This window comes from Festucalex cinctus, chromosome 13 (genome assembly GCF_051991245.1).
Source record: "Festucalex cinctus isolate MCC-2025b chromosome 13, RoL_Fcin_1.0, whole genome shotgun sequence".
In the NCBI taxonomy this organism is placed as follows: Eukaryota; Metazoa; Chordata; class Actinopteri; order Syngnathiformes; family Syngnathidae; genus Festucalex; species Festucalex cinctus.
In genome coordinates, this window is record NC_135423.1 from 3,567,081 (window position 1) to 3,594,302 (window position 27,222).

Sequence of the window (27,222 nt, forward strand, 5' to 3'; positions counted from 1 at the left end):
ATTGTCTTTTTTTTTTCAGTGTTTATTCGCTCATACAGAATTCACCAATTGTTTTTATTTAGTACGTATTTTACATTTAAATGCAATATTGTTCCTTATTCTTTGTGTGCGCAATCAGTCTTAGAGCACGTTATTTAACTTTTTTTGCGGGGGGGGCATTCAACGATGTTTCTGCAGGCACCTTTGTAAATGTGATGGAAAAAAAAGAGTTCTCGGGACTGTTTCAAGCTCGTACTGAAAGAGTAAAAAAAATTAAGGAGTTAGGACGCTGTCGTGGGAGCAAATCATTGAAGGTGCCACTTGTATTTAAATGTCCACCACTATTTAATTGTGAACGCCGACGATGTCCAAGTACTTCTGCGTCAGCCGGTGGCTCCTGCGCGTCAGCTGGCTGACGAGGGCGAAGAGTCCGCTCAAGTGGAAGCGGAGGAGGCTCTCTGGCTCCAGCTCCAGCAGCGCTTGGTCCGCCGGGACCTTGGACACGTTGTCCTCGGTGCGCGCCAGGCCGCTCTCCACCGCGCTCCTCGCCGCCTTGAGCATCAGGTAGTCGCCGTACAAATCCCGCGACGGTTCCTCGTCGGCCGGGACGTCTCGCAGCAGGCTCGGCAGGAGGACCGTCTGCTCCATGCGACCCACCGCCGAGCTGTAGCTCCTCAAGGCCAGCAGCAGGCTGTGGCGATGGAACTCGGCCGACTGCATGATTTTCACCGCCAAATAATTTGGACTGATATCGGAGCGTCTGGATTTATACAAGTGGTGCGGTTATGTAAGCAAGCACATCATGCCACTCTCGACTGGCAACGCCCCGCGCGGGTGCTATTCGGTGTTAATGCTTATCTCTTGTTTGAGTTGCGCTGTGTGTACTGTATGTTGACTGTAATAACGAGGCTTGAAAAAACAAAGTTACATAATATAAGCAAAATGATTTGCCAACAGAACAGGACCTTTTTTTTTTTTCTTTTCTTTTTTTTAAGCCTTCTAAAATAAGCTGAGCAAAGCCATATTTGTCCCAAGGTCAAAGTAACCTATGTTTATTTAGTCTATTAGATTGATTTTTTTTTTTTTACATAATGCTGATGTTCCTGTTGTATTTTGTCTACGTGTCCTTTAGACTTTAATGTGCATTCTGTTATACAAATTTCTTTTCCAGTCTGACAGACCATTTAAAAAACAAAAAAACAGCAAACGTATGCAGTGCGAAGAGTGGTCTTATTAAGGCAACACTGTCGTGCAAACAGAGACATTAAACACACATACATGATCACGGCCAGTTAGCGGCCACAACATTAGGTACTAACCTGCACCATCTAATACAATATTGTACAAGTAATACATAGTTGATCAGTGATGTCAACAACGCCAGCCATCTTGAGTCAACCAATTGTATTCTTGCCTTGATCAACAACATTCATTTTGACTAACTACTTTGTCAAGCAATGTCTCAGCCGGCATTCAAAATCAATAGGGTTGACAACTGGAAATCTTTTGTGTCAGATATTACTCAAAATCAATAGAGCGGAAAACTTGAAATCTGAATTATTTTAGACAAGTGAAAATAGCACCTTTGCACAGATTTCTTTTTCATTTGATTTCAATGACTCAACCAGCTTGTCGCAGACAGCTTTCAAAATCAATCGAGTTCAGCAAACTGCTAGAAATTGATGCCTGCTGTTGATTTGATTACAAAAAAAAAAAAAAAAAAAAACTACTTCAGCCTGACATCTCAAAATCAATCGACTTTTGATCCGTTCCGCCATCTTGTGTCAGAAACCCTTCAGAATCAATAGGGCTCGCTTTGTGGTGCTCGACAGCGACCCGCGCGAGTTAGAAGACGATCAGTCGTCAATTGTGACTGGTGAATATAAAATAACCCATTTTTTGACCTTTCACCTAAGCTACCTGGGCCTTGCTCAAATCAGGTTTCCAACCTTCTGAGGCTTCTACTGATTACACTGGAGCAAAGGCGACGTTCTTGGTCTGCATCGCAATTTTCTTATCTTCTCAAAGAACCCTCCAGGATTTAAAAAACAAACAAACCTCAAAATGGCGTCGTCCTGTGAGAAACGGGGCCCCTCTCCACCGAAGGGCCGACGGGCGCTTTTTTTTTTTTTTTAAGTGAGCGGCGTCCCGCCTGCCTCCTTTATTTGGACCGCTTGCGTTGTCCCATGACGATGATCTCCAGTACGTGGGTGAGGTCCATCATCTTGGTGAGCATCTCCATGATGTCGGAGTGCTCCCGAGCGCCGCTGATGAACTCCTCCAGGGTCAGCTCGCCTGCGCGGACCGATACAAGATGGCGTCCGAAAACGAGCAGCATTTTGTAGCACATGACGACTCGTGTCAGCGTTCGTACGACGTCGGTTTGACTCCTTTTGTACAAATGCTTTTAGCTTAGCATACATACACATTATTATTTATTATTTTAATATTTATTAGTCCCCCCCCCCCACACACAAAATAGCACGAGTAAAAGTGTCTGTCTCATCACTGTCTCGTTCTTAAAGACGCACGAATGTGATCTCACCTTCCCGGTTGACGTCGATCCTCTCGTAGATGAGGGTGACGATCTCTTCGGGGGTGATTTCGTAGCTCCTCGTGATGTCTTGAATGGCCTGGTGGGAGACACGGATACTCCGAAGCATGCTTCGATACAATCGGGTATAAATGCACATTGGCACGGTCGTCTTACGGGGGAGTCTGTTGATTTTTGATTTGTAATTGTGATTACTTTTTTGTTGTGTTTGTGTTTTTGGTTTGTGATTACCATTTTGTCGGTGTGATTTTTTTTTTTTTTTTGTGTGTGTGTATTTTGATTTGCAGTTGTCAGTTTTTTTTTTGTTTGTTTGTTTTTGTGCTTTGCACTTCAGGGCCACCGTATCAATGGGCATTAACCTAGTTAAATAAAAAGTACAGTTTATTTAAAAAAAAAAAAAAGAATGATCAAATTGTACTCCAAATGGTACGGCTTTTGGAGCGTGAACTGGAAATGCGCATCGGCTGGGCTGGACTGGCTATCTGGCATACAGGGCAGATGCCTGGTGGGCCCAGACGCATAGGAAAGGTAGGCAATTGCTTGGGGCCACGTGGCCAGCAGGGGCCCCTAGAGGGCCAACTGATTTGACACAAACTGGATATACTTCACATTCGCGGTGCTCTGACAGTCTCAAATCCTTGAGTCAGATGGGGTTTTTTTCTTTAAAAAAAAAAAGTAGAGTAATGCTAATTATATTAAATGATCATGAATATTAGTAAAGCTTTTATTTAAATTTTTTTTTTTTTTAAAAGACCACGAGTAAGGTGTGTTTTTTTTTTTTTTTTTTTTGTTTTTTTAAACGACCGTGTATACAGTAAGGTGAGGTGTTTTGTTTTTTTAAGCGACCATGTATAGTAAGGCCTGGGGAATGCTGCTACACCATTGGGTGGGTTGGCCGGCCGATTGAGTGCTTTTTAATGGTTATTTTGCGACATTTTACCCCAAGAGACTAGCTAACAATTTAGAGGGACGAGCCCAGCCCTGCACATCGGCATGAACATGAACTGACCTCCAAATTGTTGCACTTTCGTTCCGTTCCGTTGTAAACCCGAATTAACTTCCAAGTTGCGCCACTTTTAGAGTTTCCGTTGTATCTCACAGCACAAGTATGAGAACTACTTGAGTGCGTGAGGTTAAAAATAACAAGTCCTGGATTTAAACCTTGTGTCAAGTTCATTCACGTAAGACCGCTTCCGCTAAGCCTTAACACTTCTTGGAATCTCTCTCAGAAAAAAATAAACAAAAGAAAGTGACGACGAAGTACCTTGAAGATGGTCTCCAGTTCATCTTTGTCGATTTTCCCGTTTCCATCCTGGTCAAAGAGTTTGAAGTACCACTTGAGCTTCTGGTTGACTTCTCCCTTCAGGAGCAGACTGATGGCGGCGATGTACTCCACAAAGTCGAGGTAGCCGTCCTGCAGAAGGCCTCACAAGTTAGCTTGAGGTTATTACCCCCCCCAACCAAGGATACGTCCTCTCCGTCTCACCCCGTCCATGTCGAAAGTGAAGAAGACCTGGTCCACGTAGCTGTTGGCCTCCTCCGTCATGCCGTTCATCTCCAGCATGGTCTTGAGCTCGAAGAGCGTGATGAGGCCCGAGGGCGACTCCTTCATGAACTTGGTGTACCAGTGGTGCATGTCCTCCTCCAGGATGTCGTCCAGGTTGGAGTTGTGGGCGCCCATGCCGGCGGCGATGCGGCGGCGGCGGCAGACGAGCGCCGGCGGCAACCGAACGAGCGAGCGGACGTCAAGCCGACTGGACGAAAAGCTCCCAGCGTGCGCCAGGGTCAATTTTAATCTTCTTGATCTTGGCAGGAGCCAAAAGCAGACATAAATAACCCTTTAATGGGATGACGGGGACAAGACTTCTTAGTTCGGGGAAACGTCATCATGATGGTCATGATGAAGCCGGACGCTCGTAAGACGTTGACCTCTTCTCCTCCAAAATGAGATTCCTTAAATGTGGTCCTAATTTTTGGACATACGCCACTTGCAGGTTTGGAATTAAAGTTCCTTTCCATTGTAAGTCGAACTCAAATCATGATGCAATTCCTGCCCACAACTTAGGTAAAGTCACTTGTTTGAAATATTGAAACTAGAATGACTCCTCACTCTTTAAAGGCAGGAACTATGGCGCCACAACACTGACAATAAGATTTGGTATTGGAAAAAAAAATGTCGCTGTGGAAAAAGCTGCACTGACATTGAAACAAGTATTGGCATTGTAAAAGGTTGTATTGAAGAATAAAATACATAAAAAAAAAAAAAACACTTTTCTTTAACCACATTTTTTGTATTATGTCTTTTTCAATGCCAATCTACAGATTTTTTTTCCACTTTCTCTTTGTTTTCGAGTGTCACGATTGGGGGCGGGGCTTTGACCACGACAACGCCTTCCAGCTTTTCAGGAGAGGAGAGCGCGCCCTCTGTCGGCTAAAGGCAATACCTGACTTCCCTGTGGCATATCGTCAGAGACTCATGGATACAAAAGTTCAGCAGGAACTCCTAAACTGCTTGGTTGTTTGTTTTTCTACATATAACCTTCAGCGTCAGTGTTAATGTTTCTGCAGTAAACCATTTAGCACGCTAGCTAAATATGTATAATATATATGCCACAGAGAATTCAGGTATTGCCTTTAGCCGACAGAGGGCGCGCTCCCCTCTCTTGATAAGCTGGAAGACGTCCTTGTGGTCAAAGCCCCGCCCCCAAACCCGCGCGCGCCCCTCCACGTTAAAACACTGCTAGTAAGTTGAAACTGAAAACCAGAGTTGAAACTGAAAAAACCGCGACACCCCAAAAAAATAGAAAGCGTAATAATAATAATAATGATCAAAATAATAATAATACAAAAAATATGGTTAAGGAAAATAGTGTTTTTTCTTTGTTTGTATTTTATTTATCAATACAACCCTTTACAATGCCAATACTTGTTTCAATGTCAATGCAGCTTTTTCCACAACCCTGACAATAAGGTTTGGTATTGAAACCTTATTGTCAGGGTTGTGGCTCCATAAAAAAACAGGAAGTGCCTGTTAGCAAGCCTGTAAAATTTGTAAGCTAGCCATTGCGCTAGCATTTTCAGCTTTGTGCTAACAAGTTCGCAACTGCTCTGTAAAATTAATTTGTGTTCAAATTGATAGGTCTTTAATTATATCGCTCATATTTCCATTTGCTGTGCTACGCTGATCGTAACGTTTTGCCTTCCGCGGCAGAATGGCACAAAATTAAAAAGCCAAACGCACTCAGCACACATTGGAGCCTTTAATGGAAGCGTCAAGGACAAGCTCAATTGATCTGGACAGCGATGAGGTAATTAGATTAATAAATACAAAACAGTGTCAGGGTGTTTGTTCGCGACAGTTTGGCACAAACAGTTTTAATCCAGTTAGCGGCGCTGACATGTTGACAGGAAAGGAAAGGAGGTTTTGGGGCGGGGATGGCAGTCAAGAGTGTCTCGCAACATCCAACGACGCCAACACTACAATAAATAAACACTGTTTAAAATAATAAAAGATCTCACAAAATGTTTGACTTAAATGCACGAAATGTGGATTTTACATTGTATTTACTGGACAGGAATGAAAAAGTACATTTTTTGATTTAAAAAAAAAAAGAAAAATCTCACAAAACGAGAACTTAAGTGTTATTAAGTAGTTTATTGTATCAGTTAAAACAAAAATAATGTTATCCCAGTCCAATATGTAAAATCCACATTTTTTTGTGAGACCAATTATTCATTATTTAAAACAACTTGTAATATATGAACTTGGGACACTGTTGGGGTCATTTGACAGGAAACATTTTACATATACACATTACATAATGCAAGTTTTTTTTGTTTTTTTTTATAGAACATCACACAAAATGTGAACTTAAACAAGTCCACATTTTGTGAGGTATGCTAAATATTAAAAATAATATTTTAAAAAAAATCTCATGACTCAAATCTTGTGCACTTTGGAAAGCAATGAGAGTGGAGCAAACCCTGCAGAAGGAACACGAGCGCCCTCTGTTGTTCAACCATCGAACAGCACTGGAAGGCGTCCAAAATGGAATCAATAATCCTTTTTTTTTTTTTTTTAACATTAATTCAAGCTGAATCACTAATTTATTCTATTTTTTATTTGTTTTTATTGTGAATTAACATCACATTGTAAAGTGGTGAGGAGGCCTGTCTTGCCGTGCTGAAGATCTGGGTTTGAATCCCACAAACCTGCATGTTGGCTGACCATGTGACTTTGACGATGTGGATCGGCTGCACCTCACCCCCAACTGCTGCTCGTGATCATGTGACGTGACGTGTCGTGTCGCGCGTGCGCTAACTGGACAGTCACGCGCTAATACTTTGGTTTTGCGCGACTCTTGTGGTCGGTTTTGCCCGCACTTGTGGGAGTCGCGCGCGCTTTAAGAGAACCGGCGTCGCCGCCGCCGCCGACGACGACGACCCACCTGCCGACGCCGCTTCACGACATGTTGAGGGAAGCGGGGTCGATGTACAAGTTGGAGGGGGCGCCGCGGTTCTCCTGCTCGTGGAGGAACTGCCGGAGCACGTTGTACACCATCTCCCTGCTCAGCGTGAAGCTCCTCAGACGCTCCTCCTGCTCCTCGGGCATGACGAACGTCAGCTGGTACTCGGCGATCACCGAGCCGTTGCTGGGGGAGGACGAGGACAAAAACTTCAAGTACTTGTAACTCGAGACATAAAACAAAAAAAAACTGTCTGTGAGAGACGTCATGCTTACCGGAGGGCGGAAATTTCCGCTTTGTAGAAGTAGCGTCCAAGCGCGGCGGAGGATGTGTACACGTCAGACAGCTTGAAAAGGAGAGGAGGTCATCAGGTTGGGACACGCCCACACATTCCGAGCATATTAGCAAGTTAGCATGATAGCGCTAAAGCTCCACAAGCAAGTTTCAAGTTAAGGAAAATGAGAAATCCCTTTAACTCATTCACTCGCCGCCATTTTCACATTTCGCAATCCCGTTCGCTCCCGGCTGTTTTACTGGATTTTGACTGATTTTGCAAGGCCGACAGAATATTGTGTTCTATTGCTATAAAAATATGGAACCTATCAAAAGAAAGATTAAAGTCTCTTCTTTCATTAGGAAAAAAAAAGTATGTTTCTATCTGTTTCCGTTTCGCAGCAATTAGCATTAGAAGAGAGCTAAGTTTCATCAGTTTTCACAAATCTATTTAAAATTGTAAGTAATTGAGCTTTTTTTTCAACATGGCCCTGGTTGATCTCCTTTGCTCTGCTGCCACCTGCTGGCCGTTTGTGTAATAACTACCATTTCTACAACCGTTCTTTGCAGTTGAGAGGCTGCATCAAAGCCTTCTGTATGCTCTAGCATAAAAAACAAAACAAAAAAACAACAACATATAAATACGTCTTTGGGACACTTAGAACATTTAAAAAAAAACGTATTTACACGTTATTGGGAGCAAATTAGTTAAGGAAAAAAAAAAAGAAAAAAGTATAATTTCCGTGGCGGTCTCACCGTGTCTCGCAGGTCGCTGGCGATGGCTCGGCTCTGATTGGACGAAACGCTGAGGAGGTCCTCGTTGAAGGCGAGGCCGGGCAGCCTGAAGCTGCCGTTGAAGAGGCGAGCAACTCGGAACGACGAGCGGTCGAACTTCTCGTCGACGTCCTCGTGAACGGCTGCGCGGGGGAGACGGGCCAAACAGGAAAATCTGTTGTCATAGTTCACCGAATTGGAAGTTCCGTGTCTTGTTCTATGGTTAGCATCACGTGTTTGCTTTTTGCCATCACTGCCATCCTAAAATTTCTTCACTCATGTTTTATTTATGTATGGCATTAAATAATTGGTTAATCGATTTATTGGAAAGAACATCATTAAACTATTAGTGAAATAGACAATTTTACATATTAATTTCATATTTCTGTATTTTTTTTCAAATAGTGGTTAGTGGTTATTACATTTAACAGTTTTTTTTTATTTAATAAGTGGTTGTATTTTACATTGTAAATATTAAAATATAGATATATTTTCTCATAGGTCTTACATATTTAACATTTGGCAGAATTATTATTATTTAAATAACTGGTTATTTAATTTATGTATTTATTTATATGTAAATAACACAAAAATATGAAAATAAACAATTTTACAGATACACTTTGCAATCATCCATCCATTAGTTATACTGCTTCAAATTTAAATGTATTTATTTTACAAAATTACATTTAAAATGATGATCAGTATATTTTATTTTGATTTCATTTAGTTATTGTAAATAAATGTTACAATTACAGTAGTTAAGAAATACTACAATTTATGGCATTTTCTAAAAATCTATAATTAATAAAAAACAATTTATTGTATTGATTTAATGTACAATAATTAATAAATAAATATTACTTTCTATCACCAAATAATTGCTTAATTTAGTTACTATAAATTAAATAAAATTAAATATATATATATATATATATATATATATATATATATATATATATATATATATATATATATATATATATATATATATATATATATATATAATAAAACAAAACAAGTCAAATAAGGAATTTTACATATTCATCTTTAAAAATTGATATAAATAATTGGTTTGGGTCGGTTGACCTGGCCCATCAGTCACATTTCAATCTCAACCATTTTCCCAACCCTGCTTCAGATGTTCACGCAGGAGTTTTCCCAACCTCTCGCGTGTGGTGTTGTGATGCTGAAGATGAAGTTTTCCTTTTGAGGCGTTCGTTACCTGCGCACACGGCCAGCGAGACGAGGACGACGGCGCCGATGGCGGCGGCGAGGAAGACGACGAGCATCCAAAGGCGCACTCTGCCGTGCACCACCTCGCACAGCTCCCGCTTCGCTTTGCGCACCGCGCTCTCCTGACAAAAGCGCAAACAGCAGAGGAAGTCAGACACTTGACGAAAGAGGGATAGACGGACGGACAGACAGACAAATATTGATATAATAATAATAATGCGAATAGAAGTCAGACCTGAGAAGCTGAGAATACCTCACGTGCTTCCCATCCTGAAACAATCGTGTCACCGTTGTAACCGTTCTGAAACAACAACATATACACATAAACGCACATGCTTCCAAAGCTCGGCCCCCTTCCTTTGGAATGACGTCGTCATTTTTGGTCAGCGTGGTGAATCATGTGTCTGACAAACACTTAAAAAAAAAATATGCACGTCTGTTGCACAGTTCATGAGAAATTTCCCAGCGTGTGTGGGGGGGGGGAACTTGCTGTATTGGACCACTTCCTGTATTGGGCCACTTCCTGTGCATGATATGACCACTTCCTGTATGACGACTTGTTGTGTCCGGGCTCACCTGAGCGCTCAGCAGCCCGCTTCCCTCGGCCGTGTCGAGGCATCTGTAGGCGTGATTGTCGCCGTTGCCCGTGCTCACCTGACAATCACACAAATGTAACTAAAAATACTAAATAATAATACATATCATACTAAAAATATTTCAGAACTGACAATAAAACCTAACATTTTTCAACACTTTAAATTTGTATTGTATATTGCATTGCATACATACAACTGGCTGATTCACAACAACCACACATTTTCAATAAGCGTAGAATAAAAGCATGTCATTTTGAACTTACTGTTGCAATATCAATAAAAAAAAAAAAATACTTAGCACGAATCTGCTAAAAATTGAGTTTTTCTTTTCTATGAGGCAATCATCGAGGTTATGATCATCTACTAAAGTTTAACCAAGGCAACCAATCTTCTTCTTTAGTGAATTTCTTGTGGCTTTTCTCTTGATTTATGAAAACATTTTTTAAATGTCAATTATGTCATGCTAGTTAGGTAATCATTTTTATATTTTCAAAAAAAAAAAAAAAGAAAAAAGTTCAATATTTTCTGGCTGGAATGTTATGGTTGTAATGTTACAAGAATAAAGATGTGCATTTATGATGTTAAATAACACAAATAAAGACACGTTATTTCTTGTTAGAAAAAAAATGCATTTATTTGTTAGGGGAAAATGTTTTTTTCAATTAATTTTGTAACGTTGCAATATTTAAGTTACACTTTTTCAAGGTTATTTTTTTTTTAACAAAACAGTCTTAAATTACGATATACGTTTTTGTAATCAAGTTGTAATATTATAAGACCAAAAACATTTTCGAGACTAAAATCGATATAATTGAGTCACAACATGACTATAATATCAAATAAATACAGTTTGAGATGCACAACAAGCACTTTGATAGACACAAAGTGGAACTATGAAATGTAACAAATGAGTCTCTAATTGGTTTATTTGTCCTGACTTGCAGTCTATTATCACCACACAGGCCATTTTGCAGCAAAAGCCACAACAATCGACCACTTAATGAGACGTTTGGTAATAAACTGCAATTACCAGAAAAAATGATTATGTTATGAGACTGGAAGTGCGGTCAAGCGTTTGTGTCCTTTTTGGAAAAATAAATGATCAATTACTCACCAAACGGCCCACGGCGTCGCTCCCATTCGTTTTAAATGTTTGCAGCTCAACTGCCATGTTGCCCAAAGAGCGAAAAAACAACAACAGTTTTTTTTTTTCAAACCCGGAAATGTGTCGACGACTACGAAACTGAACTTCGCGCGGGTGGCAGTAAATGTCTAAGGACGAAAGATGAAAGCACAGTCGAAAAGCTGGTCTCGGTTCGGACTGAAAAGTCGAAAACGGGTTTAGAACCCACGTGAGAAACTCGACGTTCCCCCTACCGCCGAACCACCAACATAAGCCGACCAACAGACAGGTGAGAGCGAGGGCGCAGGTTCAGGTTGGTTTCAGTCATCGCGTCGTGTCAGCGCACGTCAACACCTGAGCGCTCTGATTGGTCACTTTCCCGGAAGTGAAACGTGCAACGTATGAAACGTTTGTAATTTGCCTTGGATTTTTTTTCCCTAAATCTGTTTAACTTCTAGCTTGTTTTCCGAGGCACTGATTCTGTTTTGTCAACTACTGTTGGACCGTAACATGGCGCTACGCGACTCTTGCAACATGTATTTTTAGTTTTTGCATTTATTTTAGGTTCAGCATACACTTCAAGTTAGATTTTTATGTCACACAGTCACAAACAGTAAACTGTTTATTATTGTGCATAGCTTTTAATGGCCCGTGCCCGAATCCAGTCTGATGTGTATTAAAATAAAAGACAAGCACAACAGGAAAAACTATGCAAGAATATTATTGCGGGTGTTTGTGATGCTGTAATTTTTGTTTAATTCTGCAAAAAATATTTATTAAATATAATTCAAAAATATTTGTCTCAGCCTACATCTCTACAAATGGTAGCTATTTTTTTCCCCTGAAAACTAAGGCCACACTGAAAAGACAAAATAATAATGCACTACAAGATCAATGTTGCAATTTTACAAAAAACAAGCATGTATTTCGTTTCGAGCTTGAACTAGTAATATTACAAGAATTAACTTAAATTGTGGAAAAATGATGTGCCCTAAATTCTTATTGTAGTTGTGTATTTTAAAGAGGGAAAAATATATATTTTCAAGAATAAAGGTGGAAATGCAGCTATAATCTTGAGATAATAGGTAATTATATTTACAGTATTAAAGATGTATATTTTGGGCATTAGATTTGCAATATTATGAGAATAACAAAATATTACAAAAACTTATTTTCCAGAGAGGTTGTTATAATTCTGAGATTAATGTTGCAAGACTACAATAACAAAGTTGTAGGATTACAAGAATAAAATCGCATGTTCAAGAAAAAGTGGTTTACCTTCGCAAAAAAAAAACCCCAAAAATGCTATTTAACGTTTTAATAATAAAAGAAAGGTGTATGACTAAGAAAATAAATTGTTTATTTTTAAGGGAAAAAAAAGTTGGCCCGATACATACATAAAAAGATGGATATTTTTAACATTAAAGTTGTAATCTTAAAACAAGTGTTTTTTTTTTAAATAAAAAGATGTATATTTTATGTATTATATGATCACTTTATTCTCTTAAAATTACAACTTGAAGCTACTTAGTATACAAGTTTTTTGAAATATCTAAAATACTTTTTAAAATATTTTTTAAAAATACTTTTTTTCTCATAAAATTACAACTTTAATCTTTTATGTCATTTTTTTCTTGTATTTTCAGTGTGGCCCTAATATTTCTTTAGTCCTCCATACTTGAGTACTGTCTCCTACATTGGTAAGAATGAACAACGTGTCTTTTCCATGTTTATGCAAGTTCTATAAATGACCAGAAGAGGGCGACAGAGCAGACGAGTTGTCTTATTAGTCAAAGCAGTTAAGTTAAAGATCCAAAAATCTGTGCGCTTTTTTGAGGTCACAAGTCATTGTCCACAAATCAATGGAGCGCGTCCGCATTTCCTCAATCCGTCTGCTGCTCCTCCCGAGTCACCTCTCCTTCCTCTGGGGGGGTCTTTGCTCGCCCCCCTTGCCCCTCCACCACACAACAGTCCCTGCTGTCCTCCTCACCACCATCGCCATCGCCCTCATCTTCTTCAAGAGCGACCCGGTCCGGGCACTGAAAAATGACGTCCCCGTTGGCTTCGGGCGAGTGCAGTTCACATGGTGACCGGATGCCGCCGAAGGGCGTCGCCTCCTCCCCCGCCGCCGCCGCCCTTCTGTGTTGTCTCGTGGGCGGACGCCTCTTGAAGGACAGCCGGACTCGAGTCTGGAAGACGTAGGGGGGGGCAAAGGTTAACTTTACTCGACTGCATTTCATTCATTCCACATTGCGGCAAGTCTGTTGCGTGCGAGTGAGATCTTCACAAACTCTTCCGCCCACCCGGCGTAACATGAAAGGCTAATAGGATTGAGGCTAGCTTCTGCGGCTAATCTGAGCCGCGCGACACCTGCCGAGCTAACACGCCAACGGGCACCGTGTGACGTCGCCGCTCGCGCCGCAAATAGCCGGGCGGGCGTGTCCGTGTCAAGGTGAGAGCAGAAAATACACACTGTAGTACACGTGTGCGCTCCAAATACACGGGGGCCATTCATTGGTTACAAAAGCGAACAGCGGGACGCCATGTTTTTGCTGTTCAGTAAGGATTTACCCGACTTACATCGACTGCAAATGAAGATAAAATAAGATTAGAAATGAGAAGAATGGAAATTTGACATTAAATTAATGCAATTTTAAGGAAAAATGCTAAAGTCTTTCTTTCTTATATTGTTTTTTTGAGGAAAATCTTCTGTAAAGGTGACAAAGATATTTTTCAGTGTCCAGTGTTAATATTGACGACAAATTTCAATTTAGTTTTTTTTAGTTATAGTCTTTTGACTAAAATTAATTCAAGTTTTAGTCATAATTTAGTCATCTGGTTGTATCTTAGTTTGAATACAATTTTAGTCGAAAATAAAGAGCAATCTTAGTCGACAAAAAAAGAGCAATTTTAGTCGATTAAATTGACAGTGTTGTCGATATTTTCCTTCGGCATACATTTCAACTTATATATATTTATGTTTTCACCTAAATAAAAATAAAAAAGTGCATAATTGCTTGAGATGAATCTTACAGCTGTACAATGAAATAAATAAAATTAAATGAATTCATTAAATTAAAATTACATTCAATAAAGTCTTCTTTCAAATTATCCGTCATTTTTTTTAATTTTTAAATCTTCTGTAACGGTGTCAATATATTTTTCGGTGTCCAGTGTTACTTTTGACAACAAATTTTACTTTTATTTTAGTTATAGTGTTGACTAAAGTTAAAAGTTTTAGCCATAATTTAGTCATCTGGTTGTATTTTAGTTTTAATCCAATTTTAGTCGACAAAAATATCAATTTTAGTAGACTAAATTGACAATTTAGTCGTTATTTTCCTTCAGCATACATTTCAACTTTTATATATAATTTGTTTTCACCTAAATAAACATAAAGCGCATAATTGCGTGAGATTAATCTTACAGCTACACAATGAAATAGACAAAATTAAATACATTAATTCAATTAAATGACATGAAATCAATTCATTCCTTCTGTGTGAATTTCCGTCACTGAATTGCTTCCATTTTCGTTTTAGTCACTTGACGAAATTGTCGGTCCATTTGAGTTACGGTCTCAATGAACGGCCTCTATTTGAGTTTTCCTTCCATTTCCGTCGGATGAAACGATCGCCGCCGGCGTCACCTTGTGGAAGCTGCGCAGCGAGGCCCCTTCAGGAGGGCTGTCGAAGCTGACGGGGTCCTCCTGATCCTCCCCCTCCCCCTCCTCCTCCACGGACAGCTGGGTGGGGGGCAGCGACGTGGCGACGGCAGCGGGCGGCGGCGGCGGCGAATCGGGTTGACGGGTCACCTCGGGGCTCTTCGCAGACGGCAGCAAGGTGGTGGGCGACAAAGCGAGGTTGGCCTGTTGGGGGAGAAATTGTTATTGATATAGTCAAATCTAAGTCTGCTAAGATGGAGAAATCAAAACCTGGATGCCACTGATTTTTTTTTGTATTTCAATGAAAACAAAACAAGTTATGTTTGGTCTCAGTGTCTGGTGTTTTTATAAAGCCAACAGTCTTGAAATGAACTGTGAGCAAAAATAAATGTAACACTCCTACTCTATAACATGCGTAGAGTGAATCAAATGAGCAAAAATGCATTTCCAATATCTCATAGCCCACCGGAAAACATCCGTCCTACCTGCACCGGCGAGAAGAAGAAGAGGGAGAATCGGCAGCCCTTTTGTCCCATGGCTGCCGGCGAGCGTGTGACGAGGCTGGCGATTAGGAGCCTCGCTTAGAGGCCCCGCCGGGGCCCTGATCCCATTATGAACTCGTTAATCTGAGCTCAACAGGGACAAGTGCGCCATCCAAACCCGTCACCCGTCACCCGCAACCCCCCCTCGCAAGCCTGACTTAAGTGTAGTGGCCGTGCTTGACCAGCAGGGGGCAGCGGCGCAGTACCTGAAGTCTCCCGATGACGGAGGAGTTCTTCATCCGGATTTGAACAGGACTCGTGGGGATGGTTCCGTTCGTGTTCGTCTGGGAAACAAAACGCAATCATCAAAGCCAAGCAGGGATTGAAATTCACACCATTTAAATTAGGGGTGTGAATTGCCTAGTACCTGACGATTCGATTCGTATCACGATTCACAGGTCACGATTCGATTCGATAGCGATTAATCCCGATACGAATTTATAAGTCGATTGTTGCGATTTTTTTTCATTCAAATTTAGAAAATACTAATCAGTAAGCTTGTAGAGTGTAAGATTGATATGAAAATGTATTATTTATTTATCTGAAATTTCAGTCTTATAGAGGTTGTAATCTGTTTCATGTTTGAACAGCATTAAAATAAAATATTAAGGCTTAATGTTCCGTTCATATAACATTCTTCCATGCTCAAGGTGTGAATCCTAAAAAAAAAAAAAAAAAAATTGATTCTTGAATCGATTCGAGAATCGCGCGATGTAGTATCGCGATATATCGCCGAATCGATTTTTTTTTTAACACCCCTAATTTAAATCTAACATCCCTTTTGTGGTTTTTATTTGTATGTATTTTGTGTCACGCCATCAAATCTCCATTTTATTGTTGTCAAATGTCAAAACAGGTCAAATTTGACCCGTACAGTTAGAAAAGAATAAGAAAAACTCACATGAGATTCTTGCACATCATCTTTCCGGTTGGGAAACTTGATCGAACGCGGAGGCTTTCGTCGAAAGGGCGACTGCAAAACAAAACAAGACGATGACAATGCAAATGTGTGTTGCTATAGTCCAACTCCGGTAAAATATATTGAAGCTAACTCATCTAACCTCATCGTGCGCAACGGGCACGGGTAGTATATGACCTTTGAACCTGACAGCCAGCTCAGCCACCGATAGCTTGGCTGGAGAATCCTTGTTGGGCGACAACGCACACAAGACAACAAACAAACATTCAGTAAACATACAAGAAAAACGCGGGGGAAAAAAAAAGAACACAAGTTGGATTATTGTTCATTTTATTTGCTAATCAATTACTGTCTCATTATAACAAATGGAAGGGAATCATTGCGTCATGCTAACTGATGTCACTATTTACAGAACTAGATTTCAAATTTTCCTCAAAGGTTCCACAGCTGTTCAAGCAAGCAGCCGCCTCCATTTCTTTAGATGAGAACGCTCGCTCGCCCCTCCCGCCTGCCGGCACGCACCCACACTTCCAGGCGTAACCCATGGCAACGTACACACAAAGTATCACCCAAGTTAGACACGGACACTTTAATCCCGAGCTTTATTTTGACGGTTCTTTCTCCCCCTCCAGTCATGTTGTCAGCATGACCTCACCGCCGCCGCCCAAACGCATGACATCAGAGAGTCAACTGACGACGCCCTCAACCACGGGCCAGAAAAACGCCACTGGACCACCCACCCCTACATACTCTTTGACACTTTCATGACTGCTGAACACTACTTCAAAAAAAATCACTGTTGGGTCAGATGTTGTTGTTAAATTTTTGTCAGAACTGTAGAGAAACTAAACCAAAAAGTTTAAACTCCTTCCTGGCCAATAAACTCGGATTACTTCTTCGAGAAATGTTTTGAGTATCAACGACCTCGCCTAGAAATACTCTCAACATTTTTACAGTTGATTGATGCATGAATTGTTTTCCTTCACCAGTCATTTACCAATTTTCATAGTCAATTATAGCATCTGATGCGCTGATAATTAACTCATCAAACCCAAAAACGTATAAATACGTTTTTTAATACTTTTTCCTTCACTCCCAAAAACATATTTATACTTTCTTTTTTTTTTAATGTTTCTTTTTTTATGCAAGAGCATAGAGAAGACTGATGCAGCTTCTGACCTGAAGAGGTCACTTACAGCAATAGTTTTTATTAAAAAAAATTGCCAGCAGGTGGCAGCAGAGTATAAGAGATCAGCCACGGCCATGTTGCAACGAGTTTTTTCCCCCCAGTGTTCTCAATAGATTTGTGAATAATGATGAAAGCTAGCTATTTCCGTCCATCCATCTTCTCAACCGCTTGCTCTTCACAAGGGTCGTGGGGGTGCTGGAGCCTATCCCAGCTGGCTTAATTAATTTAATTAATTAAATCAATTAATTCATTATGATATAAACTGTTGAAAGTAACGGCAACAGTCATTACCCTATTTTGGCCCCCACCTGGACGGTACACCGCATGCGCCACAACTTAGACCTAGCAGGTCTAAAGTCGAGTCTACCTTCCGTCACCAAATAGCCAGGTGCATGTAAAAGGAATCCGTGGCAATCCGAGTCTGACAAATTAAAAAAAAAAAATTGCACTGGCAAGAAAAATGTATTTTTTACAAGGGTAACAAAAAAATAAAAATAAAATTGAGCCAAATTTTTTACTTCAGAAGTTGGTCTTTTTTTTTTGGTTAACTTTAGAAAGAAAATGAAGAGAAAATCCACAACAAAACTTGAACTGAACTTTTTCCTGGCCAATATTGAATTCTTTGCTTCAGAAGTTGCTAATTGGTCTGAAAATGTTTTGTCAGCTTTAGTCAAAATTAATATACATAAGCTTTGAACATTTTCACGGCTAATACACTTATTGTTTTGCTTCCAAAGACGTTGCTTGGTTCAATTTTCTCCGTTCAAAAATATGCTACATTCAGAAAGGTGCTGTCTGGTCAAATATTTGGGATAAGTTTTTTTTTTTTTTTTTTTTTAAATGAATGACAAATGGCCTGAGAGGAAGTGACAGGCATGTAGTGAGAATGACACAAAGAATGTTGACCGTTACCGTTATGTTGAGATATTTCAAAATGAACACAGTTGTTTCTTGTTCTTATACTTTTGATCTGATTGACAATCCTTCCCAAGCTGTGATGATGTCAGCTTGTTTGGATGTGATCACAAACTCACATGTTTGATGACGTACTCTTACATGTTGTCTTTCCCAGCACACGCCTGATTCTCGCCATATTTAGCAATCAGCTGCACGTATGTGGAGCTGGAGTGGGAATTTTCGCTTGACGGAGCGCAACAAACTATTTCTGGGGGCAGGACAGGCCTGGGAAAAAGCCCCCGTAACAAAGTCTGCCAAGCTTGGATGGCTAACCCCCCCCCCCCAGTCTTGTTTGGCCCCTGGGACCGAGGGGGTCCCTGGATGGGCCGAACACATCTGGAACATACTAAAAATCCATCCAACGACAAAGCACGTCTATATAAGGAAACCTTGGGAAAAAGGTACAAGTCGGTTCCAGTGTTGAGATTTTGCCAAAGATGGTCAATACGTCACAGCTACGCACATATTTGATGCTGATGCAAAAAAAAAAAAAAAAAAAAAAAAAAAAAAAAAAATTTGCAATTTAACAGTGTGGCATATCTGCTTTATGTATTCAAACATCAAGATATAAAAAACTTGCAAAAAAAAATAAATAAAAATAAAAATATTAAAAAAATAAATAAAAATCTGACACCAGAGGGTGCTAGACCTGCACAAATGGAAATCAACCGGACTTTAACAGTGGCGGTATTAATATCACAATATCACGATATTGCAGTTATTGTTACATCCCTAATCTACTTCCTATTCAGGCTCATTTGGGCCAATTTTCCCTGTAGAAATTCATCCAACTATAAGATACGAAATTCACCCAAAATGGTTGCTTTAAACCAAAATGGCCGACTACCTTTTCAGGTCAAGTTAAGTCATTTTCAATTATAAAGCGCTTTCAACAATTTTAGCGCGTGGTTTCTTTGAGATGTTTTTGTTTTGTTTTTGTAGGTCCTGTTATGATGCCAATGCCATAATTCTTTCATAAGGCATGAACTGAAATAGCCTCTTATTGGCCACAATATAAATAATTGACACAAAAGGGGGCAAACGATTCTTATTTAGTTGCGCAACAGAACAATCTCTACGATCTTAGTGGCATAAGAAGTCCGGTGGCGTGGCTACGGTGACGCAGCCGGAATTTGACGACTTGAGGCGATTTGGGGAATGTTTGATTCCATCCGACAGCGTCGTCCAACATTCGACCTCACGTGACCAAACAACACTGCTGACGCTGTTGCCGTTTGATCGTGCTTCTTCTTGTCATATGCGCCACTTTGGAACATGGTGAAAAACAACAGTGCCTTTCTTTTCAAGTCAAACCCTCCAGTAAGCAATCACAATTTTCGTCTGTTTTCTGCCCCAAGTCACTTTCCACGTGCAGCTCGTGGGAAATGTTTCGATAAGCTTTTGTCCGTCACAAGATAAGGATGAAACCCCCGGCGGGAGGCTTTTTTCTTTTTCTTTTTCTTTTCTTTCAACGTGCGTATGACGCTTTCCCGTATGACCAGACAGAAGACCACACAAAGCAGGCTCTTGTCTCTGGCTGTGGCTTTTCTGATAAACTTGAGAGAGCCCGTGGATATGGTAACGTTGCTATCGCAAGACGAATTGTGGCGATAGACAAACTCCGGAGAATATGTCTTGTACCGCTCCTGCTGATAAGCGCCGTTACGGTCGGACCAATCACAGAGCGACATTGCGTTTGGGGGCGGGATAAGCCGCTGTGACCAAACCAGGAAGCCAGCGCCGACGCAGGGGCTAACAAACAAACCCAACATGGACGCTACAATGAATTCTGTTCTCGCAGAATGACTCACTGTTTCCTTGTTGAATGTTGAACAGCGAGAGGCGCTTCGTGCATTTCGAGCTGCTAAGATGTTCCTGCTTTTCCCCACTTCGACAAGAATGAACACAAAATTTTCACCCATGATTGGTCAAGACAAACGTGTAAAATGTCGCATCGTCCAATCAGATTGAATTATTGTATGGAATGTCCCGCCTTTTCCCGACCAAATTACTGTGGAGAGGTATCAGATAGATATGTAAAATCCATCTGGCTATTGCCAGGTTATGGATATGGAAGCATCCATCCATCCATCCATCCATTTTCTAGACCGCTTATTCCTCACAAGGGTTGCAGGGGGTGCTGGAGCCTATCTCAGCTGGCTTTGGGCAGTAGGCGGAGTACACCCTGGACCGGTTGCCAGCCAATCGCAGGATATGGAAGCAGTGGACCCCCCCCACAAAAAAAATAAAAATAAAAATCTATTAAAAAAAAAACGATGCTTTGCTCAACAGCTTAAACGTAAAGAATAAAAAATATTAAGACAAATAAAATTCTTTGAAACACTATAATTATCCAAGTTCCATTGGATTAATAATAACAATAACAATAATAATAATAATTATTATTATAATTTTAAAAAGTGAAAATGCATAAATGTTTTAAACAAAAAAAAATAGTTTTAACGATTTTTTTTTCTTTTTACGATTACACTGATATTGTATTTGTTGCATGTAATAATTGAATTTTGATTAATTGCGCAGCCCTACACCAGAAGGAATTCAACTTGTTTTCAGCAACTGATTTTTGTCCTGCCCGGCGTCCATTTTAAGAAACAACCAAATCAAACCCACAAAAGCAACACTGACAATTTCTCCTCTCTGCTGTGAGCACTGATTGCACGTATTCGAGCTCCATCCTACCAAAAAAGGCAACAGCGAGCGGCCGGTCGGCACATTTGGAGTAAGCGGCTGCTTGAGGAAGCCGGCGATAAAGTGGAGATAACCACATTTCCTCCTGCAACAACAACAACAACAACCTGCAGATGAACTTTTTCAAGCTGAGTCTGCACGTCGTCACTGGACGTCCCTCAATTTGGCCTCTTTGGGTCTCTCCTCCTCTCGGGCCTGCTTATCCATGGCTCGGTGGTTCCCACCCCGACTATCTCTGAAGAGCACGCGGAAACTCGCAAGGCGCAGGCTCTGACTCTTTGCTGATAGCGGGCTAAGAAAACACATTACACGTACATTTTGGGGTAAGTTTACACAACGATTGAGGAAAATGGAAGTCCCGGTTCAAACGGATTTGGGGAAATTTGAAAAAGAAAAAAGAAAAAAGAAAAAGAAAATAGGCTGCAGTACCTATGCCATGCCTGTAGATGGCAGTGTCAAACATTTAAGTAATTCTGCACAAGTAACAAATTCAACAATTATTCGCTATCATCTCCCTTTTTCATTTACTTTTTATACTCTTATCTGCAAGACCCTAATTTACCACAAGATAGCGCCAAATCCCAGGCTAATAGGAAAGTAGTAATTGGTGTCCATGAAGTATGTTGAAGAATTGTTTAGCTTGAGTTGTTAACCAAAGTTATGGAGAGTCTTTGCCGCCGTTTTGCTTTTGCAAAAAAAAATAAAATAAAAAAAATTAAATAAAACATAAAAAAGGGGGGGAACAAATGTGACTCATTGACGCTTACTAAAATGTGCTTTATATGGCAAAAATGTAAATAAATGAACTTGATCCCAAACTACTTTAATAGAATTTCAAGCTCGCAACATTAGCCAAAACATTATCTAACTGATTATTTGGTCTACAAACAAAAACGAAACAAAAAAAAAAATAAAAAAAAATATGAGGCCTCAGTTATTTGGTAGCTTGCACTTTTTAAAAGCCACTCAGCAGAGGGAAAAAAAAAAAAAAAAAAAAAAAAAAAGCACAAATGTAGCAAAGTTGCTTTGTAACCTCCGCTAACACAGGCTAAATTTAGCACCTTCCTAATCTATATCAATCTGAGTACCGTCAAAATAATCTTTTGACACCAATTACTGCTTTCCTGTTAGCCAACGAACTATGTTGAAGTGAGTTGAGGAGCTTCATTTAGACAAAACTTGTGCTTTGCCGCTATTTTGTAGCACGTGCAGGCAATTCTTTTTAAGTGGGGTGTCAACGAATGCTGTATTTTCGCTAACACCTGCAAAGGCAGCAGACAGAGCGCAAAAAAAATAAAAAATAAATAAATCAATGACATCATCATCATCATCAGACTTTTGGAAAAGCTTCACAGCGAGCCAGAATCCGACCAGCAGGATGCAGGATTCTCCTTAAGAACAATTTAGCAGCGGTGGAAATGATGAGTTTTTCCCGAGCCTCCGCCCTGCCCCGCTTCGTGCAGCGCAAATCCAGTCACATTGCGCGACTGTTGTCTGGCCCTCCCATTAGTAGAAATAGAAAGTTGATGTGGTTTGCAAGAAACGGTTTTATTTTGGAAGAAGAAGGAGGCGTCGGAGGAAAATGTGAGACGATTGGAACACACAATACAGCCTTCAAACCTCATTCCAAACCACCAAATATACAAACTAGCTAACTACTAGGGGTGTTTAAAAAAAAAAAAAAAATCGATTCGGCGATATATCGCGATACTACATCGTGCGATTCAAATTTTTTTTTTTTTTTTTTTTTTTTTTTTTAAAGAGCTCAGAATTGTTCATTCGGTAGTCTTACCGATTCAACGTCTTATCATCATTGCCTTTTTTTTTTTTGTGTGTGTGTGAATCGATTTTTAAACTTCCATTTTTAATGGAAAAATATTCAACAAAACGTCTGACTTCGGGTTAGGATTCACACCTTGAGCATGGAAGAATGTTATATGAACGGAACATTAAGCCTTAATATTTTATTTTAATGCTGTTCAAACATGAAACAGATTACAACCTCTATAAGACTGAAATTTCAGATAAATAAATACATTTTCATATAAATCTTACACTCTACAAGCTTACTGATTAGTATTTTCTAAATTTGAATGAAAAAAAATCGCAACAATCGACTTATAAATTCGTATCGGGATTAATCGGTATCGAATCGAATCGTGACCTGTGAATCGTGATACGAATCGAATCGTCAGGTACTAGGCAATTCACACCCCTACTAACTACTAGCTAATATTGCAAACCAGCTAGTTGTTGTGTTTTCCTCTGAATGTTAAATAAATAAATAAATAAATAAATAAAGGCCAAACTCTGTACTTTCCCCGAGTAGTTTGCACCTCATCCACACGTAACAGGACGGACTTGTTGCGGTGCTCGAAGTTTGGATCCCAAAGGCGCAGACACAAATAAGGTTTTAACTATTTATTCACATAACTTGACTAAACGGAAAAACAATCACGACACGCCAAAGCGGACAACAGTATTTATGTTTCAATTTCCTAAAAAGAACAAAAACTACGAGTGGTGCACTTTGCTGAAGAGAAGACAAAGTATTGACTATGCTCGTTCTTAAAAATACTCATTATTGAGGTACTTTTTCTTAAAAAAAAAATAATAATAAAAAAAAAGACAAATCACAAATGTTATTTCCTGAAAAGAAAACAAACTAGAATCTTGTTGTTCAACTTTCATAAAAAAAGAAGACAAACTATTGACGCCGCATCATCATCATAAAAAAAAAAAGAAAAATTAATCATGTAGCACAATCCTAAAATGAGTAAAAACTGTTTTGGTTGTACTTTCCTAAAGAGAACCCACAGTACTGCGGTCGCTCATTCGTAAAAAAAGAAAAAAAAGAAAAAAGCTGATATATCCATCCATCCATTTTCTTGGCACACTTATCGGTCGTGGGGGGTGCTGGAGCCTATCTCAGCTGGCTCTGGGCAGTAGGTGGGTTACACCTTGTACTGATTGCCAGCAGTAATCGGAGTAAGCTGATATATATTGTTTAATTGTACGCATTATTGTGTTCACTCAGTAAACTTTTCCTTTCATGTGTTTCCGATTACAGTACAGGCGTCCACCCTGTAAACATAACATGGCTGACGCGACATCTGCCGCCAATCAAGAGGTCGACAGTACTACGGCATTGCCGGGTCCAAAAACAAGTCAAATGACTTATCATGACGCAACATTACATAAGTAACGTAACTGTACTTTTGTTTCTCCAGCAGTGTCAACAACTCGGAGAATCTGGTGTCACAATCAGATCCTGTTCTGGCTCACATGCCGCAGGCTGGACCCTCATGACACACACGAAACACTTGGGAATTACTTTACCAAAAAAAAAAAAAAGCTTGTTTTGCTGTTACAGGGAGGAGGCCGCTAAAAAAGCTGTCAGGGAAATACCACAGAGGAGTAGCCAAACAAAAAAAACAAAAAAAAAGTCAAATACTTACAGTTTAACAGACCAAGTGCAGCTCCAGGAACAATATGTACTTCAAATGTACTTTTTACGTTAAATAAATACATGGAGCAAGGAATGAGCTCATTTATTTCATTGAATCTTTGCAGGCTAAAAGTGGCACGCTCGTTATTTGACTGAGCGTTTACAGGCTAACACGGCTAGCTTGTTAATCGACTGAATGTTTAACAAGCAAAAATAGCTAGCTAGTTAAAAAAAAAAGCACTCAAAGGGTTAGCACGTGAAAGGCCTTTATTACAACATGGCCAACTGGCCATGTTGTAATAAAGGCCTTTCATATGTTAACCCTTTGAGTGCCTCAGTTTTTTTCCCTCTTTTTTTGGACATGCTTTGTGGATCCCTTAACTGAAGAGCACCAGAGAGACATTTTTTTCCCCCCAACAAATCCAGGACATCCAACAAGCGCTCCTGTTTGCTCTGATTGATGGCTAGCTAGTTATTTGACTGAAAGTACCAAAGTGGTAAACTTGTTTTTGGACAGTGTCTACAGGTTCATGTGGCTAAGCTAGTTGTTTGACATAAAGTTTTTTTTTTTTTTTTTTTTTTCACACTTAACGTAACAATAATATATGGCATCTTTCAAAAAACCCAAGGTCCAAGATTTCTGAAGTTGCAAGTTAGTAATTTGGCTGTAAACCAACAAATAAAAACATGCTTAAAAAAATAAAATAAAAATTCCTGAGCATGAGCTTTGCATTGATTTGCCCAGAGGAGCAACCTGACAATGCACCAATACCAAAAAATAAATAAATCACAGTTTCAATAATTACAAACCAAATGATATGACTTGAAAATTTTAATCTAATCTTAAAAAAAAAAAAAAAAAAAACCTCACAAAAATAAATACGACCAAAAAAAAAAAAAAAAAAAATCATATTTAACCTGCAAGGCTACGCTAACATATTAAGAATAGAATAGATGCTAATTAATTTTGTTTACATGTTTTAGTTGACATTTCACTAAAACTATTTTGTAATTATTGTATTTTATTGCATTAGAAAAAAAACAGACACATGAAAGGAAATGGTATTAAGAAAAATGCTTCAGTACAAGAACGTCATTGTGAGTTGTTACCTCCATCCTCGAGAATCTTCCTCACGCGATGTTCCCCACCTTGTTCTTCTGTTCTTTCTCTTCTTCTTTTTTTTAGTGATTTATTTCGTGAGTGTTGTAATATAAATAAATACAAAATAAAAGTTCATGTGACAAGAAGAGTGCAGCCGTGTTTTTATATATGGACATAAATGAGCCGCATGGACGAGGAGGAGGAGGAGGAGGAGGAAGACGACTTTTACTCACGCTGCTGTTCTTTGAACTATCAAGTAGTTATCTTGAGTAATACTACTTCCTTTAAGCCTCTTTCAAAATAATAGGGCAAAAAAAAGCCACCACTTCCTACCAACTAAGTTTCTGAGTTTCTAAAAAATTCTCGCTTTAAAATGGACACCGTTAAAAAAATATATATGTATTGATCCATTTTACACTCATTTTGAAACATACAGAGCTACCATTACCATTTATAGTGAATGGTGTTCAAACTACATTAGCTGCAATTATTTATATTACATTACGTTTCACTTTGGGGGATTAAAACGATGCTGATCATTATAATTCGTTTCATTTATCAGTTTAAATTTATTATTTGCCTTAGCCATAAAACATCAGAGGTGATACACAGCAGGAAATGACGATCACCATCGGTCACATGACTTCATCTTGGTCACATAAAAAAAAAAAAAGCCACTCGTGACAAATTAAATCACGTGTTGCTGTTGTTATTGTTGTTGTGAGCGTCTTCATGCAGGGGCCACAAGCGGGCAAACAGGAAGTGGCTCATTCATGTGAAGACTGGAGGCTGTGATGTGCGCACGCGACACATCTGCATCCACTTGAAAATGACATTTGATGTTGTTGACAAATTGTCAATGTGTGGCATGGGGACAACTAGTAGTACGCTGGCTCCCTCTATTGGTGCGCGTAAGAATCAAGGCTTTAAGTACAGTTCAATTATTTGGAACCACTAATATTTGCGATTTAAGAGTTTGTTTTGAAAAAATTCTTGACGTAACTTTTTTTTTATTTATTTAACCTTTATATGATTCAGTGTCTTGCAATAAAATTAATATTTTAGGTAAAACGTTTGAGAATTCGGAGGGAAGCGAAAGCAACATTTTACTTTAGCGCCCTCTGGTGTTCATGAGGTTAATTGCATGTCTTTCAAGGGCTGAATGTTTTGTACCTTACTCATTTATTAACTCAGACTTCTTTTTTGTCGTAATCATAAAATCATAAATTCATTATCATAAAACTAGACCATCAAAAAAATTAAATACTTTTAATTTATTTCATTTACGTGTCTTTCAGTGTCAATCTGAGCTATAAAAGTATTTGACTGGGGTCACTGGAGGTCAAAAGGAAGGGAGGCTTGCTGACACTTTTTGGTCACGCAAAAACAAACCACGTGCCCGAATGTGTGTTGGAAATTCGAGGACTTTGCTTGGAGCTGGCATCATTTACGCGGCGCCCAAATGCACTTAGAGGGGCCATGACTTTGAATATGGTGATGTGGATGGGAGTCAGGGCGCCGGTAATGTAATCACACCGTCACATTATGTGCCGTTTCAGGCACGTAACATGTCGGCCCAACAGCGCCTCGGGGCTCAGGTGGCGCTGGCGCACGCGCACGCGCACACTCGACTTACACAACTTGCTTTCTTTTATGGGGACAAGATTTATTTACTTGCGAAGACGTTTCAG

At 39.6% G+C, this 27,222-nt stretch overlaps 4 protein-coding genes across 6 annotated transcripts; all 4 read right to left on the minus strand.

The window, feature by feature from the left end:
* Nucleotide 1: 1 nt before the first annotated feature.
* thrsp (thyroid hormone responsive) lies at nt 2-1,036 on the minus strand. Its single transcript, XM_077540604.1, has one exon. It carries the CDS (start codon nt 697-699, stop codon nt 325-327), a length of 375 nt encoding a protein of 124 aa, XP_077396730.1. The 5' UTR covers nt 700-1,036; the 3' UTR covers nt 2-324.
* Nucleotides 1,037-1,190: 154 nt separating this feature from the next.
* guca1c (guanylate cyclase activator 1C) lies at nt 1,191-4,333 on the minus strand. Its single transcript, XM_077540606.1, has 4 exons — nt 4,020-4,333; nt 3,798-3,947; nt 2,525-2,612; nt 1,191-2,274 (listed from the first exon to the last, which is right to left on the minus strand). Exons 1-4 carry the CDS (start codon nt 4,212-4,214, stop codon nt 2,141-2,143), a joined length of 567 nt encoding a protein of 188 aa, XP_077396732.1. The 5' UTR covers nt 4,215-4,333; the 3' UTR covers nt 1,191-2,140.
* A 1,441-nt stretch (nt 4,334-5,774) lies between these two features.
* Nucleotides 5,775-12,609, minus strand: c15h3orf52 (chromosome 15 C3orf52 homolog). 2 transcript variants are annotated; one of them, XM_077541356.1, is made up of 8 exons: nt 10,993-12,609; nt 9,859-9,936; nt 9,518-9,583; nt 9,272-9,404; nt 8,029-8,189; nt 7,275-7,345; nt 6,982-7,185; nt 5,775-6,010 (listed from the first exon to the last, which is right to left on the minus strand). In XM_077541356.1, the coding sequence occupies exons 1-7, from the start codon at nt 11,047-11,049 to the stop codon at nt 6,996-6,998; spliced, it is 756 nt and encodes a 251-aa protein (XP_077397482.1). In that variant the 5' UTR covers nt 11,050-12,609; the 3' UTR covers nt 5,775-6,010; nt 6,982-6,995. The 2 variants fall into 2 exon arrangements, with proteins under 2 accessions (XP_077397482.1, XP_077397481.1); XM_077541355.1 differs by having other exon boundaries at nt 5,775-7,185.
* Nucleotides 12,610-12,764: 155 nt separating this feature from the next.
* LOC144033310 (capZ-interacting protein) lies at nt 12,765-25,793 on the minus strand. 2 transcript variants are annotated; one of them, XM_077541353.1, is made up of 6 exons: nt 25,540-25,793; nt 16,269-16,352; nt 16,109-16,180; nt 15,414-15,491; nt 14,651-14,869; nt 12,765-13,190 (listed from the first exon to the last, which is right to left on the minus strand). In XM_077541353.1, exons 1-6 carry the CDS (start codon nt 25,543-25,545, stop codon nt 12,885-12,887), a joined length of 765 nt encoding a protein of 254 aa, XP_077397479.1. In that variant the 5' UTR covers nt 25,546-25,793; the 3' UTR covers nt 12,765-12,884. The 2 variants fall into 2 exon arrangements, with proteins under 2 accessions (XP_077397479.1, XP_077397480.1); XM_077541354.1 differs by lacking the exon at nt 16,269-16,352 and having other exon boundaries at nt 25,540-25,792.
* Nucleotides 25,794-27,222: the final 1,429 nt, after the last annotated feature.

Bases quoted from the DNA above. Each gene is read 5' to 3' on its own strand.
- thrsp (XM_077540604.1), bottom strand. From the start codon at position 699: ATGCAGTCGGCCGAGTTCCATCGCCACAGCCTGCTGCTGGCCTTGAGG.
- LOC144033310 (XM_077541353.1), bottom strand. The intron at 15,492-16,108 runs GTGAGTTTTTCT...TTTGTTTCCCAG, and splicing joins ATGATGTGCAAGAATCTCAT to ACGAACACGAACGGAACCAT. The intron at 14,870-15,413 runs GTACTGCGCCGC...CTCCCCCAACAG, and splicing joins CCGTCATCGGGAGACTTCAG to GCCAACCTCGCTTTGTCGCC.
- guca1c (XM_077540606.1), bottom strand. From the start codon at position 4,214: ATGGGCGCCCACAACTCCAACCTGGACGACATCCTGGAGGAGGACATG. The intron at 3,948-4,019 runs GTGAGACGGAGA...GGCCTTCTGCAG, and splicing joins TCACTTTCGACATGGACGGG to GACGGCTACCTCGACTTTGT. The intron at 2,613-3,797 runs GTACTTCGTCGT...GTCTCCCACCAG, and splicing joins AACTGGAGACCATCTTCAAG to GCCATTCAAGACATCACGAG.
- c15h3orf52 (XM_077541356.1), bottom strand. From the start codon at position 11,049: ATGGCAGTTGAGCTGCAAACATTTAAAACGAATGGGAGCGACGCCGTG. The intron at 9,584-9,858 runs GTGAGCCCGGAC...TTGTTGTTTCAG, and splicing joins GCGGGCTGCTGAGCGCTCAG to AACGGTTACAACGGTGACAC. The intron at 8,190-9,271 runs GTAACGAACGCC...TCCCCCGCGCAG, and splicing joins CTCGCTGGCCGTGTGCGCAG to CCGTTCACGAGGACGTCGAC.